The sequence below is a fragment of the Cetorhinus maximus genome, unplaced genomic scaffold, assembly GCF_964194155.1.
Source record: "Cetorhinus maximus unplaced genomic scaffold, sCetMax3.hap1.1 HAP1_SCAFFOLD_3618, whole genome shotgun sequence".
Lineage (NCBI taxonomy): Eukaryota > Metazoa > Chordata > Chondrichthyes > Lamniformes > Cetorhinidae > Cetorhinus > Cetorhinus maximus.
The window spans coordinates 10,105-25,116 of record NW_027599525.1 but is presented as its reverse complement, the minus strand read 5'-3'; the positions used below and the strand labels follow the sequence as shown (position 1 = coordinate 25,116).

The 15,012-nt window shown below is 61.0% G+C and overlaps 1 protein-coding gene across 1 annotated transcript; it reads left to right on the top strand.

Moving 5' to 3' along the window:
• The first annotated feature begins 1,243 nt into the window (after positions 1 to 1,243).
• On the top strand, positions 1,244 to 8,430 carry LOC144678119 (protein NDRG2-like). The gene is made up of 4 exons (XM_078538019.1): positions 1,244 to 1,286; positions 3,109 to 3,144; positions 4,586 to 4,637; positions 7,912 to 8,430. The coding sequence occupies exons 2-4, from the start codon at positions 3,109 to 3,111 to the stop codon at positions 8,070 to 8,072; spliced, it is 249 nt and encodes an 82-aa protein (XP_078394145.1). The 5' UTR covers positions 1,244 to 1,286; the 3' UTR covers positions 8,073 to 8,430.
• Positions 8,431 to 15,012: the final 6,582 nt, after the last annotated feature.

Genomic DNA, 15,012 nt, shown 5'->3' with positions numbered 1-15,012 from the left:
GTCGGCTGTGTTTATTTTATCCCCTCGCTTTGCTAATATAGTTGAATTGTCCGGCTCTGAAAGAATCGCACGTCAAGAACGCAAGAACGTGCAGAATAGGAGCAGGGGTGGGCCATTCGGCCCCTCGAGCCCTGCTCTGCCGTTCAGTCAGGTCAAGGCCGATCATCTGGCGTTGCGGTGTCCGCATCCCCCACCGAACCTTCGATCCCCTCGCCGGATAAGAACCTATCTACCTCCAGCTTAAAAATATTCAGCGACCCCGCCTCCTGGGGCAGAGTCCCCGCCTCCTGGGGCAGAGTCCCCGCCTCCTGGGGCAGAGTCCCCGCCTCCTGGGGCAGAGTCCCCGCCTCCTGGGGCAGAGTCCCCGCCTCCTGGGGCAGAGTCCCCGCCTCCTGGGGCAGAGTCCCCGCCTCCTGGGGCAGAGTCCCCGCCTCCTGGGGCAGAGTCCCCGCCTCCTGGGGCAGAGTCCCCGCCTCCTGGGGCAGAGTCCCCGCCTCCTGGGGCAGAGTCCCCGCCTCCTGGGGCAGAGTCCCCGCCTCCTGGGGCAGAGTCCCCGCCTCCTGGGGCAGAGTCCCCGCCTCCCCGCCTCCCCGGCAGAGAGTTCCAAAGTCGCACAACCCCTCAGAGAGAGAAAACATTTCTCCTCATCTCCATCCTAAAATGGTGACCCCCTTAATTTTAAAACAGTGACCCCCTCACCCCACCCCGTCTACTAGTTCTGGACTCACCCCACAAGAAGAAACGTCTTTTCCATGTCCAACTTGTTGAGGCCGTTCAGGCTCTTGTAAACTTCAATCAAATCGCCCCCTCACTCTGCTAAAGCCCACCCATGTTGGCCTTCGGTGACCGATTGACACTGGACGAGCGGGCCAATGCGGGGGAGCTGAGAGGGACTGGCAGGCCGTAGGCACCCATCTGTCTCCGGAGCGATGGCCTGACGCTGGGGGGTCTGGGGCAAAGGGTGTCCCGGGTCAATTGTGCCGTGCCCTGACTCTGGCCTTCACTTGCCCTCGCCCCTGGTGCAGGACGGGGTAGGTGGCGGAGCTGAGGAGCAACGGCTGGCGTTGGTCGGACATCCCGGTGGGAGGTGGGGGGGAAGCTACGATCCTCCTGACAACCCGAGGCACGGAGAGAGAGGGGCTCGGGCAGGTTGACCCGGAGCCCAGTCAAGGTGGGTCGGTTTGAATGTTTATTTTTTTAACGTCCACGGAGTAATCGGCTCTCTGCGTGTGTTTCAGGTGGAATGCAATGCCAAGCTCGATCCCACCCAGACCTCCTTTCTCAAGGTAAGGGCTGCTTTTAATACGAGGAGCTCTAGCTCCCCTGGCTTCCACACGGGACTGTCTGAGACCCCTTCCAGGGGCATTCCGCGTTCCCTTCCACCACTGCCTTCGCGTTTGCAACGGCCGTCCGGGGGGCAGGCGGGGCTGCATCTTACACCACAGTGGGAGTGAACGGGAAGGGGTTTGGGTCCATCGGGATTGTGCACAGTGGGAGTGAATGGGAAGGGGTTTGGGTCCATTGGGATTGTGCACAGTGGGAGTGAATGGGAAGGGGTTTGGGTCCATTGGGATTGTGTACAGTGGGAGTGAACGGGAATGGGTTTGGGTCCATTGGGATTGTGTACAGTGGGAGTGAATGGGAAGGGGTTTGGGTCCATTGGGATTGTGTACAGTGGGAGTGAACGGGAAGGGGTTTGGGTCCATTGGGATTGTGTACAGTGGGAGTGAACGGGAAGGGGTTTGGGTCCATTGGGATTGTGTACAGTGGGAGTGAACGGGAAGGGGTTTGGGTCCATTGGGATTGTGTACAGTGGGAGTGAACAGGAAGGGGTTTGGGTCCATTGGGATTGTGTACGGCGGGAGTGAACGGGAAGGGGTTTGGGTCCATTGGGATTGTGTACAGCGGGAGTGAACGGGAAGGGGTTTGGGTCCATTGGGATTGTGTACGGTGGGAGTGAACGGGAAGGGGTTTGGGTCCATTGGGATTGTGTACTGTGGGAGTGAACGGCAAGGGGTTTGGGTCCATTGGGATTGTGTACAGTGGGAGTGAACGGGAAGGGGTTTGGGTCCATTGGGATTGTGTACAGTGGGAGTGAACGGGAAGGGGTTTGGGTCCATTGGGATTGTGTACAGTGGGAGTGAACGGGAAGGGGTTTGGGTCCATTGGGATTGTGTACAGTGGGAGTGAACGGGAAGGGGTTTGGGTCCATTGGGATTGTGTACAATGGGAGTGAACGGGAAGGGGTTTGGGTCCATTGGGATTGTGTACAGTGGGAGTGAATGGGAAGGGGTTTGGGTCCATTGGGATTGTGTACAGCGGGAGTGAATGGGAAGGGGTTTGGGTCCATTGGGATTGTGTACAGCGGGAGTGGGCGGGAAGGGGTTTGGGTCCATTGGGATTGTGTACAGCGGGAGTGGGCGGGAAGGGGTTTGGGTCCATTGGGATTGTGTACAGTGGGAGCGAACGGGAAGGGGTTTGGGTCCATTGGGATTGTGTACAGTGGGAGTGAACGGGAAGGGGTTTGGGTCCATTGGGATTGTGTACGGCGGGAGTGAACGGGAAGGGGTTTGGGTCCATTGGGATTGTGTACAGTGGGAGTGAATGGGAAGGGGTTCGGGTCCATTGGGATTGTGTACAATGGGAGGAAATGGTAAGAGGGGTGGGGTTTGGGTCCATCCGGAGCGAATAAGGAACTGGGGGGAAGAATATGTAGAAATTTCCCCCAATTGTTTTGGGTTTCTGCTCAGTTTCCTCTGCCGATATCTGGGTTCGCATTGGCGGTTTCCAACTCTTGTCATTGGAACCTGAGGAACGTTGCTCCATGTGACCTTTGCCCTCTCTTGCTGGGCAATTTTTCCCTTCCACCTCCGATGGAATCGCACAGCACAGAGGGCAGGCCCTTCGTCCCATCTACGGGACAGCTCTCCCATTAGCTTGGGCTCCCTCTTTGCTTCCCCCTCCATCCCTCAGGGCCCACCTAAATCCCCCCCCACCCCACCCCTTCTATGTATTACTTACCCGGTTTCCCTCTTTGAGAGCTCCCTCCGCCATGTTGGGCGCTACATTTCGGATCGTCAGGTCATCTCGCTCTCTCTGTTTTTACAGATGGCTGATGCTGGTGGGCAGCCGCAAATCTCTCAGGTGGGTGCATCCTTCCCTCTTAGGCCCGGAAACCAGTGACTGATGGCGAGGGAGGCGGGGGGGTGGGGGGTGGGTGGCGGTCTTTGGTCAAATTGATAAGACAGGGATTAGGAGCAGGAAGTGGTCATTTGGCCCCTCGAGGCTGCTTTCCCTCCCCCCTCCCATTCCACAAGATCGTGGCTGAACGGATTGTGGCCTCGACTCCACTTTCCTGCCTGTCCCTCCCCCTCCTCACCCTCCCCCCATAACCCTCCCCTCCCCTCCCTCCCCCCACAACCCTCGACTTCCCTCGTCGATCGAAACTCTGTCTAACTCGGCCTCGGATATATTCAGTGACCCGGCCGCCGCCGCTCTCTGGGGGGGGACGGGGAGAGAATCCCACAGACTGACCCCCCCACCCTCTGAGAGAAGAAATTCCTCCTCGTCTCCCTCTTCAATGGGAGACCCCCCCTCAACCTTATTTTTAAACTGTGCCCCCCACCCTCGTTCTAGATTCCCCCCCAACCCCAACGAGGGGGGAAACATCCTCTCAGCATCCACCCTGTCAAACCCCCTCTCCCCCCTCCCTCAGGATCTTATCTGTCTCAATAAGATCCCCTCTCGTTCTTCTAAACTCCAATGGGCACCGGCCCCAACCTGCTCAACCTTTCCCCATGAGACAAACCCCCCCCACTTCATCCCGGGAATCGGCCGAGCGAATCCCCGCGGGATGTGGGCCTGGTGGGGGGAGGGCGTGGTGATGGTTGGGGGGGGGGTGGGGTGGAGGTTGGGGGGGTTGCGGGGAAGTCACTCTGATGAGGGAATGACGAGACGGTGTGATCGCTCCTGACCTTTCGACCTCTGGGAACTGGGGTCAAAGGTGGACGGACATCTCTCTCTCCGATTAGGAGTCGGGCGACTCAAGCGGCCGAGGTGCTGACCTTTCTCCCTCTGAGACCTCCAGGCGGGGGGAGTGGGGGAGGGGTGGGTGTTCGGAGGGAGGTGGGGGGGGTGGGGGGGGGGTGGAGTTGGGTGGGAGAGTGGGGGGGGGGAGGTGAAATGAGGCCGAACATCACCTCTTTCTTTGTTGGGGGGGGCGGGGGGGGGAAGGGCGGGGCAGCGGGTCAAGTCCCTGACCTTTGGACCCCACCCCACCCTAGGCCTCGGGGCCAAGACCCCCACCCACTCTGGAGAAGGGCGGGGCGGAGCGATGGCCTCTTCCCACCCCGCCTCTCTCTCTCTCCCCCCACCCCCCCTGACAGAAGCGGGGTACCGCTGCCCGCAGCCCCTCCCTGTGGCCGGGGAGAGGTACTGCCCCGGAGCTGGGCAGATCGGCGCGGATCGGCTCCCCCTGGAGGCCGGAGGGTTGGGTCGAAAGGAAATTGGCGTCGCGTCCGCCTTGGAATTCTCAGATTCTCATGCCTCCCTCTCTCTCTCTCTCCCTCTCCCTCTCTCTCTACAGCCAGGGAAACTGACTGAAGCCTTCAAATACTTTGTGCAAGGGATGGGATACAGTAAGTATGGGATGTATTTGGTCTGCTTCCTTCTGTACAGTGCAAGTGCGCTCCACGCTATTCCTGCTGTGGGATTTGTCTTGCAAAAAAAAAGGTTGCCCGTACGCTGCACAGGAAGATCCCAGATTCTGTTCACCCGCCCGGTGCTGACGTGAGCTGGTCCCAGTCGGGAGGGGGTTGGGGTCTACAGTGTCCTGTAGGGTTGGTCGGAGTGGGGTTGGTGGTGGTGGGTTGAGGGGGCGTTTGGAGGGGGTGGGTGGAGGGTGGGGGTGGTGAGGTTGACTGAAGAGCGGCCACCTTGCATTGGCGGTAGCGCCTTTCGTATGCAGGGTGGAGGTCCTCGCCGGAGCGAGGGTGGTACGAAGTTGTTGTGTGACGCTGAGTCGCGTGAGGGTGCGGAGGTGGGTGGGTGGGTGGGTGGGTAGGAGGGTCAGCTGACCCGCAGCCCGCTGGCAGAGGTTGGCGATAAGGGGGTGGCTTACGGGAGGGGATGGGGTTTGGGGGTGGGGGAGAGGAGGCCGGACCACCAAGGGATTGGAAAACAGGGGTGAGAATTTCAAAGTCCGGGCGTCGCTTGACCGGATTTTGGCGGGTGGGGGGGGGGGAAGGGGGAGAGAACGGGACTCGGTGCGAGTTCGGACCCGCGGTGGGGGGGGGGGGGGTGGGTGTTTCGGACGGGCTTAAGTTCACGGAGGGCGGGAACACGGGGAGAGCAGCCAGGCGTGCGACGGGGTAGGAGGTGGCGAAGGCACGGGCGAAGGTTTCTGCGGCGGAACAGCCGAGACGGTGGGCGGGGGGGGGAGGGGCGGAGTCTTAGGTGAGGGGTGCGGGGTGCGGGATACAAGGTCGGAAGCTCGTGTCGGCGAGGTGGTGAACAGGCTGCCTTTGACCTCGGGAAGACCGCTGCCACGGAGAGAGAGAGAGAGAGAGGGGGACGGGGACGGAGTCGGGTGTCCAGGGAAGCGGAGTTCAGGGCGGGGACCGAGAAAGGCGGCTTCGGGCCTCCCCGCCGATTCATTGGGAGGAGATTCCCGCCGTCCCTCCAGCGCTGGACGTCATAGACGGGCGGTCTGACCGTTGAGCGACAGCGGAGGGGGTCGGGGGGGGAGAGATCGGTGTTCACGCTCCCCCCACCACCATTGGGGTGACTGCTGTTGGAAATGGAGTTTGGACCATGTTGCTCCCTCCCCCCTGTGGCCGGCAGCGCAGTCGGCGAGCCCAGGCTTGCAGGGGGTGGGGGTCTGAGAGCCTGTTCAGCAGGGGCAAGGGAGGAAGGGGTAAAAGGAGGCGTTTGCTCAGCTCGGTTTGTGCAGAGGCGTACCCTGTGCAGCTGTACACCTGCAGAGGTGTACCGTGTGGAGCTGTACACCTGCAGAGGTGTACCGTGTGGAGCTGTACACCTGCAGAGGTGTACCGTGTGGAGCTGTACACCTGCAGAGGTGTACCGTGTGGAGCTGTACACCTGCAGAGGCGTACCGTGTGGAGCTGTACACCTGCAGAGGCGTACCCTGTGGAGCTGTACACCTGCAGAGGCGTACCCTGTGGAGCTGTACACCTGCAGAGGCGTACCCTGTGGAGCTGTACACCTGCAGAGGCGTACCCTGTGGAGCTGTACACCTGCAGAGGCGTACCCTGTGGAGCTGTACACCTGCAGAGGTGTACCCTGTGGAGCTGTACACCTGCGGAGCTGTACACCTGCAGAGGTGTACACCTGCGGAGCTGTACACCTGCAGAGGTGTACCCTGTGGAGCTGTACACCTGCAGAGGTGTACCCTGTGGAGCTGTACACCTGCAGAGGTGTACCCTGTGGAGCTGTACACCTGCAGAGGTGTACACCTGCAGAGGCGGACGCTGTGCAGCTGTACACCTGCAGAGGTGTACCCTGTGGAGCTGTCCACATGGGGCGTACATGGGGCGGTGCGGGGCTGTATGTGTGGAGCTGTTGACGTGTGGAGTTGTGTGCGCGCGGAGGCACATGTATGGAGGTGTACAGCGGCATTTTCAGAGGTGTACCTGTGCAGAGGCATATGTGTGTACATGTCGGGGTGTCAACACGTAGACGTGTTAAAGTGGTAGTGCACACATGCAGAGGTGGGTGGGGTGTGTCAGACAGACAGCGATGCGCATGTCTGTTCTAACCAGCTCTGTTCGTCTCTCTCTCTCTCTCTCTTTCTCTTGCTGCCTTTCTCTGATGTTGGGCAGTACCTCATGTCGTGGATAGGCGTTTCAGTGTGGGCGCAGGTACTAACACTGGACGCTGCTGCATGTGCATGGCCTGCCAAGCTGCATGAGAGGGCTCCAGCGCATGCATGTGCGCGCAGGAACGCTCGCGCCTGACCATCTGCCCACTTCCCCGGCCACCTTACACTTGTTCCGCGGCATCACCCATTGAGAAGCTGCTGGCAAGTGGTGGTCAGGCATGGTCCCTTCACACTCGCCGGCTGTGGACTGAAGCAGGCGACAGCGTGTGCAGCTCACCCTGTTAACCCCAGAGGATAAGAGCAAAGCTCCCTCTGCGCCGTCTTTATCAAACACTCCCAGGACAGGTACAGCACGGGATTAGATACAGAGTAAAGCTACCTCACACTGTCCCCATCAAACAATCCCAGGACAGGTACAGCACGGGATTAGATACAGAGTAAAGCTCCCTCTACACTGTCCCCATCAAACACTCCCAGGACAGGTACAGCACGGGGTTAGATACAGAGTAAAGCTACCTCACACTGTCCCCATCAAACACTCCCAGGACAGGTACAGCACGGGATTAGATACAGAGTAAAGCTCCCTCTACACTGTCCCCATCAAACACTCCCAGGACAGGTACAGCACGGGATTAGATACAGAGTAAAGCTCCCTCTACACTGTCCCCATCAAACATTCCCAGGACAGGTACAGCACGGGGTTAGATACAGAGTAAAGCTCCCTCTACAATGTCCCCATCAAACACTCCCAGGACAGGTACAGCACGGGGTTAGATACAGAGTAAAAGCTCCCTCTCCACCGTCCCAATGGCGCGTGGCTAACTGACGACCCTCGACCCCATGAACTCCGCGCGCGTCCCACTGCCCTCGTAAACCGTCAGCATTCGCGCGGGGGGGGGGGGGGGTGGTGGGCTGGCCGGAAGCGGGAGGAGGGGTGGTGGGGCGCCGCCATGACAGCTGGGACGCGCCGCGTGCGGGTGAGCGACGGGGACCGTGTTTCCGTAACCTCTAACGTGTGTTTCTCTCTCCTTCCTTCCCTCCTTCCCTCCCTCCCTCCCTCCCTCCCACCACAGTGCCTTCAGCCGGGATGACCAGGCTTTCCCGTTCCCGCACCACCTCGCTGTCCGGGGCCTCGGTCGACGGGTCGCGCTCCCGCTCTCGCACCCTGTCGCAGGGCAGCGACGCCGGGCAGCTGGCTTCCAGCCCCTCCCAGACCATGGAGGTCTCCTGCTAAAAGAGGGAAGAGGAGGAGGAAGAGGAAGAGGAAGAGGAGGAGGAGGGCGACGGAGGAGAGGAGGAGGAACGCGGGGCCGGCGCACGTCTGGCAGGAGGGAGGAGAGGCCTTCGAGGGGGGTTCGAGACTCGGAGGGTGGGAGGGAGGGAGGGAGGGTTGGGGGGGGGGGTGGTGGTGGTGGGAGGGGGGTGTGCGTGTGTGTGTCAGGGTGGGAGGGGAGGGAAGGGGGGTCACATTCGCTTGCGGGGTGGTCGGCGGGGTTAGGTGGGGGGGGGCGGGAAGATGGGAATTTAGCGTCGGGGGGAACGTGTGAAAAAGGGGAAAAAAAAAACAAAGTCGCGTTATAAATCATTAAGAGAAAAGGGAAAACTAATTTTCGGTGCTGGGGGCGGGGTTAACACGTCGCGATGCGCACTGGCCTCTTACCGCTGAACCCGATGGAGCCCCCGCCGGTTTGTCGTCCAGGACGGGACCAATATCTCCATCCTCCGGTCACCCCCACCATTCAAAACCTCTTCCTGTGCTCCCTCTCCCCCTCTGTCCGTCTCTCCCTCTCCCCCTCTGTCCGTCTCTCCCTCTCCCCCTCTGTCCGACTCCCCCTCTCCCCGTCTCCCCCTCTGTCCGTCTCCCCCTCTGTCCGTCTCCCCCTCTCCCTCCGTCCGTCTCTCCCTCTCCCTCCGTCCGTCTCTCCCTCCCTCCCTCCGTCCGTCTCTCCCTCCCTCCCTCCGTCCGTCTCTCCCTCCCTCCCTCCGTCCGTCTCTCCCTCCCTCCCTCCGTCCGTCTCTCCCTCCCTCCCTCCGTCCGTCTCTCCCTCCCTCCCTCCGTCCGTCCCTCCCTCCCTCCGTCTGTCTCTCCGTCCGTCCGTCCCTCCTTCCCTCCATCCTCCGTCCGTCTCTCCCTCCCTCTCTCTCTCCCTCTCTCCCCCTCTCTGAGATAAAAAGTCACTCGGGTTGCTCGGAGCTCGAGGGCGGCTGGAAACTGAAAAAACAACAAAACGCGTCCCGTCCGAGCCTTTCGTCTCATGCGCCCCTCGGGACAGATGCAAGAATGCCAAATTTCAGAGGGATCGCAACAATTCGTACCGCGCGAGGGGAGATCGGTCGGCGGACTGGTCCCCCGATTGGCCGAGTTGTTGCCACGGGGGGGGGGTGCGCGCCGGGTCACCTGCTGCGTACCCCCTTTCCGTTTAATCCCCACCCCCCCTCCCGCCCAAAATATAAAAGGGGCGCAATGCCCGGACGTGTTCTTTTGCCTGTGGGGGAACACGTTCCCCGCGTATGAGCATCGGCGGCTTGTAGCAAGCATAAATAAGCCACGTCGTGCGGGCGGCCATTTTGTCGTCAAGCCCCTGACGTGGACGTGACCCCCCTCTCCCACCCCCGGAGTGACGGCGGAGCTGAAGGAAGGCGTCCATCCCTCGGGGTGGGGGTGGGGCGGTCAGATGCGCAGTACGAGACACCAAAACTGCACCTTGAAGCGTTGGCGCACGCGGCAGGTGGTCTCGCAGTGCGGGGGAGGGGATGGCGTTCGCAATTCTTCCGGATGTGAAGCAACCGGTAAAGGGTGGTGGGGGGTAGGGGGAGAGGTGAGACCAGCCCACCCCACTCCGCTACGAAAGCCCAAACCCCGCCCCACAGCCGGCAGCACCTCCCGGTGGGAACGGCGAGACGGTGGCGATCAGGCTGGGGCCCATTCCTCCCTCCGCCGCGGTCCGCTTGACCACAGTGCGGCGGGGTCGGTAACCGGTAACTCACCATCCCGCGGGCTGGGGGACCTCCCGGCTGGGCAAGCAGGCCGCTCCCCACGGGAGCTCCAATTCCGGACCCTCCAGCCGCCCTCGCCCTCTCCCCAACAACGACAAGACCACCCGAGCTGAGAGAGGGAGGGGAGGCTGAGAGGATAGGGAGGGGGAGAGAGAGGGGGAAGGGGGAGAGAGAGAGATGGAGGGAGAGGGGAGAGAGGGAGGGAGAGTTGGGGGGACAAAGGGAGGGAGAGGGGGCAGAAAGAGAGGGGGGAGAAAGAGGGAACCAACATGGTTAAAAGGGTCTGGGGAGCGATCATTGCCAACACAAGAGGCCTGTCTCTTCGCATCTTCGCTATATATTATTAATTATTAATAAAAAGTATTAACATTGTGTGATTGCGTATATGTGAATATATTATACACAGATGGTATAAATAAACAAAATAAAATCACTTCAGGTTGTCAGACAGATCTCCCCCACCTTCCCCGCTCCTGCACAATGGAAACCTGCACGATTTACCCACGCCGCCCCACCACCCGCCCCTTATCCACGTTCATCTCTGGATTACTCGCCCAGCGACAACACCACCACTGCCGTCACCTCCGCTTTGAAGCGATGTCGATTGAAGTATAAATATCGGCCGGGACACCAGGGATAACTCCACCCCCCACCTGCCCGCTCCCACCCTTTGCTTCTCTTCGCGACTGTGGCCGGGAGGGCAGACGGCGGCGATGGGGGTCGGGGGCCTTCGGTTTGACGTCTCACCCGAAAGACGGCGCCTCCGGCAGTGCGGGGGCTCCCTCGGCACCGCACCGGAGCGGCCAGCCGGGGTTTCTTTCTTTGTCCGCAGGTCCTTGGGGGGGCGGGACCGGACCCACAACCTGGCGACTCGAGAGGGGGGGGCGGGGGGGCCCGCCCACCAAGACACAGCAAAGAGAGAGCGAGTGAGAGGGAGAGAGAGAGAGACACAGGGAGGGAGAGAGGGGGAGAGGGAAAGAGTGAGGGAGAGAGATGGAGAGGGGGAAAGAGGGAGAGACAGAGAGAGAGAGGGAGGGAGAGTGTGAGGGGGAGAGAGAGTGAGAGAGGGAGAGATGGAGGGGGAGAGAGAGGCGTAGAGAGAGGGAGAGAGAAAGGAAGGGAGAGAGTGAGGGAGAGAGAGAGACAGAGAGAGAGACGTAGAGAGAGGGAGAGGGAGATGGAGAGAGAGAGGGAGAAAGGGAGCTGAGACTGAGGCTGACAGGAGAAAAGAAAGACATTTACGTTCCTAAGCCATTCCTTCGGATGACGCTCCCTGCTCCCCATCCGCCCGCTCGCCCCCCTGCACCCCACCGTCCCCCCCAAAGCATTTCGGGCCCAACGATAAGTTTCTCCTCTTGCTTCGAGTGCAGTCACTGCTGCGACGCAGGGAAACGCACACAGCAAGATCCCAAAGAGGACAATGCGACGGTGACGAGCCATCCCGTTTTCCTGGTGTGGTTTGAGGGATAATAGGGACCCCTGGAGCTCCAGGCGGGGGGAAGATCTCACCGAAGGCTGAGCCCACAGAGAGGAGGGGTGGGTGCTTCCTCTCGCAGCCCAGCCAGAGAAGGCGACCGGGCCCTTGGCTGGGGGTTGGGTGAGCTGCCTCCCTTGAGCCGCTGCGCTCCAGGTGGCGCGAGTCCGACTTCCTGCAGCGGAGTGGGGCTCGCTCGGACATTTCAGAGGGTGGGGCGGGGGTTGGCAAGTGGGGGTTTGAGAGGGGGCAAGTTAAGAGTCAACCACATCGCAGTGGAGGAGGAGGGCCGGGGGTCTGGAGTCACGTGTAGGCCAGACCGGGGGGGTGGTAAGGACGGCAGATTGTGGGTCCGGGTCCCGTCCCCACCAAGGACCCGCGGACAAATAAAGAAACCCAGGCTGGCAGCTCCGGTGCGGTGCCGAGGGAGCCCCGCACTGCCGGAGGGACACGAGTGAACCAGATGGGGATTTTTTCTTTTACAATGATGGATACGGTCACCGTTAAGACTTTTAATCCAGATTTTTATTTGATGGAGCCACTATCTGCCCTTGCGGGATTTGGACCCTGGGCGGCCCGGAGCGATCATCTCTGGATTACTCGTCCAGCGGCAACACCACCACCATCACCTCCGCTTTGAAGCGATGTCGATTGAAGTATAAGTATCAGCCAGGACACCAGGGATAACTCCACCCCCGCCCGCCCGCTCCCACCCTTTGCTTCTCTTCGTGACTGTGGCCGGGAGGGCAGACGGCGGCGATGGGGGTCGGGGGCCTTCGGTTTGACGTCTCATCCGAAAGTCAGTGCCTCCGGCAGTGCGGGGCTCCCTCGGCACCGCGCCGGAGCGGCCAGCCGGGGTTTCTTTCTTTGTCCACGGGTCCTTGGGGGCAGGACCCGGACCCACAACCTGGTGACTCGAGTGGGGGGGAGAGGGGGCCGCCCCCACCAAGACACAGCAAAGAGAGAGCGAGCGAGAGAGAGGGGGAGTGAGAGAGAGAGGGAGTGAGAGGGGGAGGGAGAGAGAGGGGGAGAGAGACACACAGGGGAGAGAGGGGAGAGAGAGAGGGAGGAGAGAGGGAGGGAGAGAGACTCAGGGAGAGAGGGAGGGGGAGAGAGGGAGGGGGAGAGAGGGAGGGGAGAGGGAGAGAGAGAGACGTAGAGAGAGGGAAGAGAGAGGGAGAGAGAAAGGGAGAAAGGAAGGGAGAGAGTGAGGGAGAGAGTGAGGCAGAGAGAGAGAGAGAGAGGGAGAGAGAAACACAGAGAGACACAGGGAGAGAGAGAGAGAGAGAGGGAGAGAGAGACAGAGAGAGACCCAGGGAGAGAGAGAGAGAGGGAGAGAGAGAGGGAAGGAGAGAGGGAGGGAGAGAGACTCAGGGAGAGAGGGAGGGGGAGAGAGGGAGAGAGAGAGACGTAGGGAGGGGAAGAGAGAGGGAGAGAGAAAGGAAGGGAGAGAGTGAGGGAGAGAGTGAGGCAGAGAGAGAGAGAGAGAGGGAGAGAGAAACACAGAGAGACACAGGGAGAGAGAGAGAGAGAGAGGGAGAGAGAGACAGAGAGAGACCCAGGGAGAGAGAGAGAGAGGGAGAGAGAGACAGAGAGAGACGTAGAGAGAGAGACACAGAGAGAGAAAGGGAGCTGAGACTGAGGCTGACAGGAGCAAAGAAAGACATTTATGTTCCTAAGCCATCTTTCGGATGACGTTCCCTGCTCCCCATCTCCCCGCTCGCCCCCTGCACCCCACCGTCCCCCCCAAAGCATTGTGTGCCCAACGGTAAGCTTCTTCTCTTGCTTTGAGTGCAGTCACTGCTGCGACGCAGGGAAACGCACACAGCAAGATCCCAAAGAGGGCAATGCGACGATGACGAGGACGTCCTGTTGTCCTGGTGTTGTTTGAGGGATAAATAGTGAACCCTGGGGCTCCGTGGGAGGGGTGGGGAGGGGGAAGGTCTCACCAAAGGCTGAGCCCGCGGAGAGGAGGAGGGGTGGGGGGAGGTGCTTCCTCTCGCAGCCCAGCCAGAGAAGGCGACCGGGCCCCTTGGCTGAGCGTCCCCAGCGTGAGCCGGCTCCACCGGCAGGTGCAGCGCTGCCCTCGGTGCCGCCCGCTCGAATCTCCGGGCACGTTCAATTGCAGCCTCCACACACCCACACAGCCCCCACCCCCTCCCCTGCCCCGGCCCACCCATCACTCACCCTCCCTAACCCCCTCCGCTGCATATTACCAATCACACACACGCCCCCACCACCACTCCGCCCTCCCCCCACCCCCCACCCCCCTCACCGAAAACATGAGGAGCCCTCAGTTAACCTGCCGCTTTTGCGTGGGGTGTATAAATAAACAAAATAAAATTACTTCAGATTTAGAGACAGATTTCACCCCCCTCCCACCCCCCCCCCCCACCCCCCCAACCCTTGTCCGCTCCTGCACAAGGGAAACCTGCACGATTTACCCACGCCGCCCCACCGTCCCCCACCTTGTCCGCTCCTGCAGAAGGGAAACCTGCACGATTTACCCACGCCGCCCCACCGTCCCCCACCTTGTCCGCTCCTGCAGAAGGGAGACCTGCACGATTTACCCACGCCGCCCCACCACCCACCCCATGTCCACTCCTGCACAAGGGAAACCTGCACGATTTACCCACGCCGCCCCACCGTCCCCCACCTTGTCTGCTCCTGCACAAGGGAAACCTGCACGATTTACCCACGCCGCCCCACCGTCCCCCACCTTGTCCGCTCCTGCACAAGGGAAACCTGCACGATTTACCCACGCCGCCCCACCACCCACCCCATGTCCGCTCCTGCACAAGGGAAACCTGCACGATTTACCCACGCCGCCCCACCACCCACCTCTTGTCCGCTCCTGCACAAGGGAAACCTGCACGATTTACCCACGCCGCCCCACCACCCACCCCTTGTCCGCTCCTGCACAAGGGAAACCTGCACGATTTACCCACGCCGCCCCACCACCCACCCCTTGTCCGCTCCTGCACAAGGGAAACCTGCACGATTTACCCACACCGCCCCACCGTCCCCCACCTTGTCCACTCCTGCACAAGGGAGACCTGCACGATTTACCCATGCCGCCCCACTGCCCGCCCATTGTCCACTCCTGCACAAGAGAAACCTGCACCATTTACCCACGCCGCCCCACTGCCCGCCCATTGTCCACTCCTGCACAAGAGAAACCTGCACCATTTACCCACGCCGCCCCACTGCCCGCCCATTGTCCGCTCCAGCACAAGGGAAACCTGCACGATTTACCCACGCCGCCCCACCACCACCACCCCCTGCAAACCCCGACTCCATTTTGTCTCTTTGCTTCATCGTTTTGGGGTCCCGGGGGTTTTAATTTTTCCTCTGTTACCTCCCCTCAACACCAACCTCCACCCCCCCACCCACCCGCCGCCCCCTGCCCACTCCCCCAGCTTTTTCTCTCTCGTCCCTTTTACCTTTCTGCGCCCGTGTTAATGCCATCGGTCCTCGAGGAGGGGGTTGCGCGCGCCGGAAACGACCGGTGCTGCCGGACCCCCATCCGTCTGCCCGCTCGCTCGTCGGGAGTAGACCGCCGTGGAACCCGGGCAACAATATCCCACCCCACCCCCCCGCTCCCCGCCCCCAAACCCACCCCCGAAAAAAACCCCACAAAGGACAGAAACATTCGGCATCGTTTGGAATTCTTTCCGTTTGAGAAAAAGAGAGAGAGCCCGGC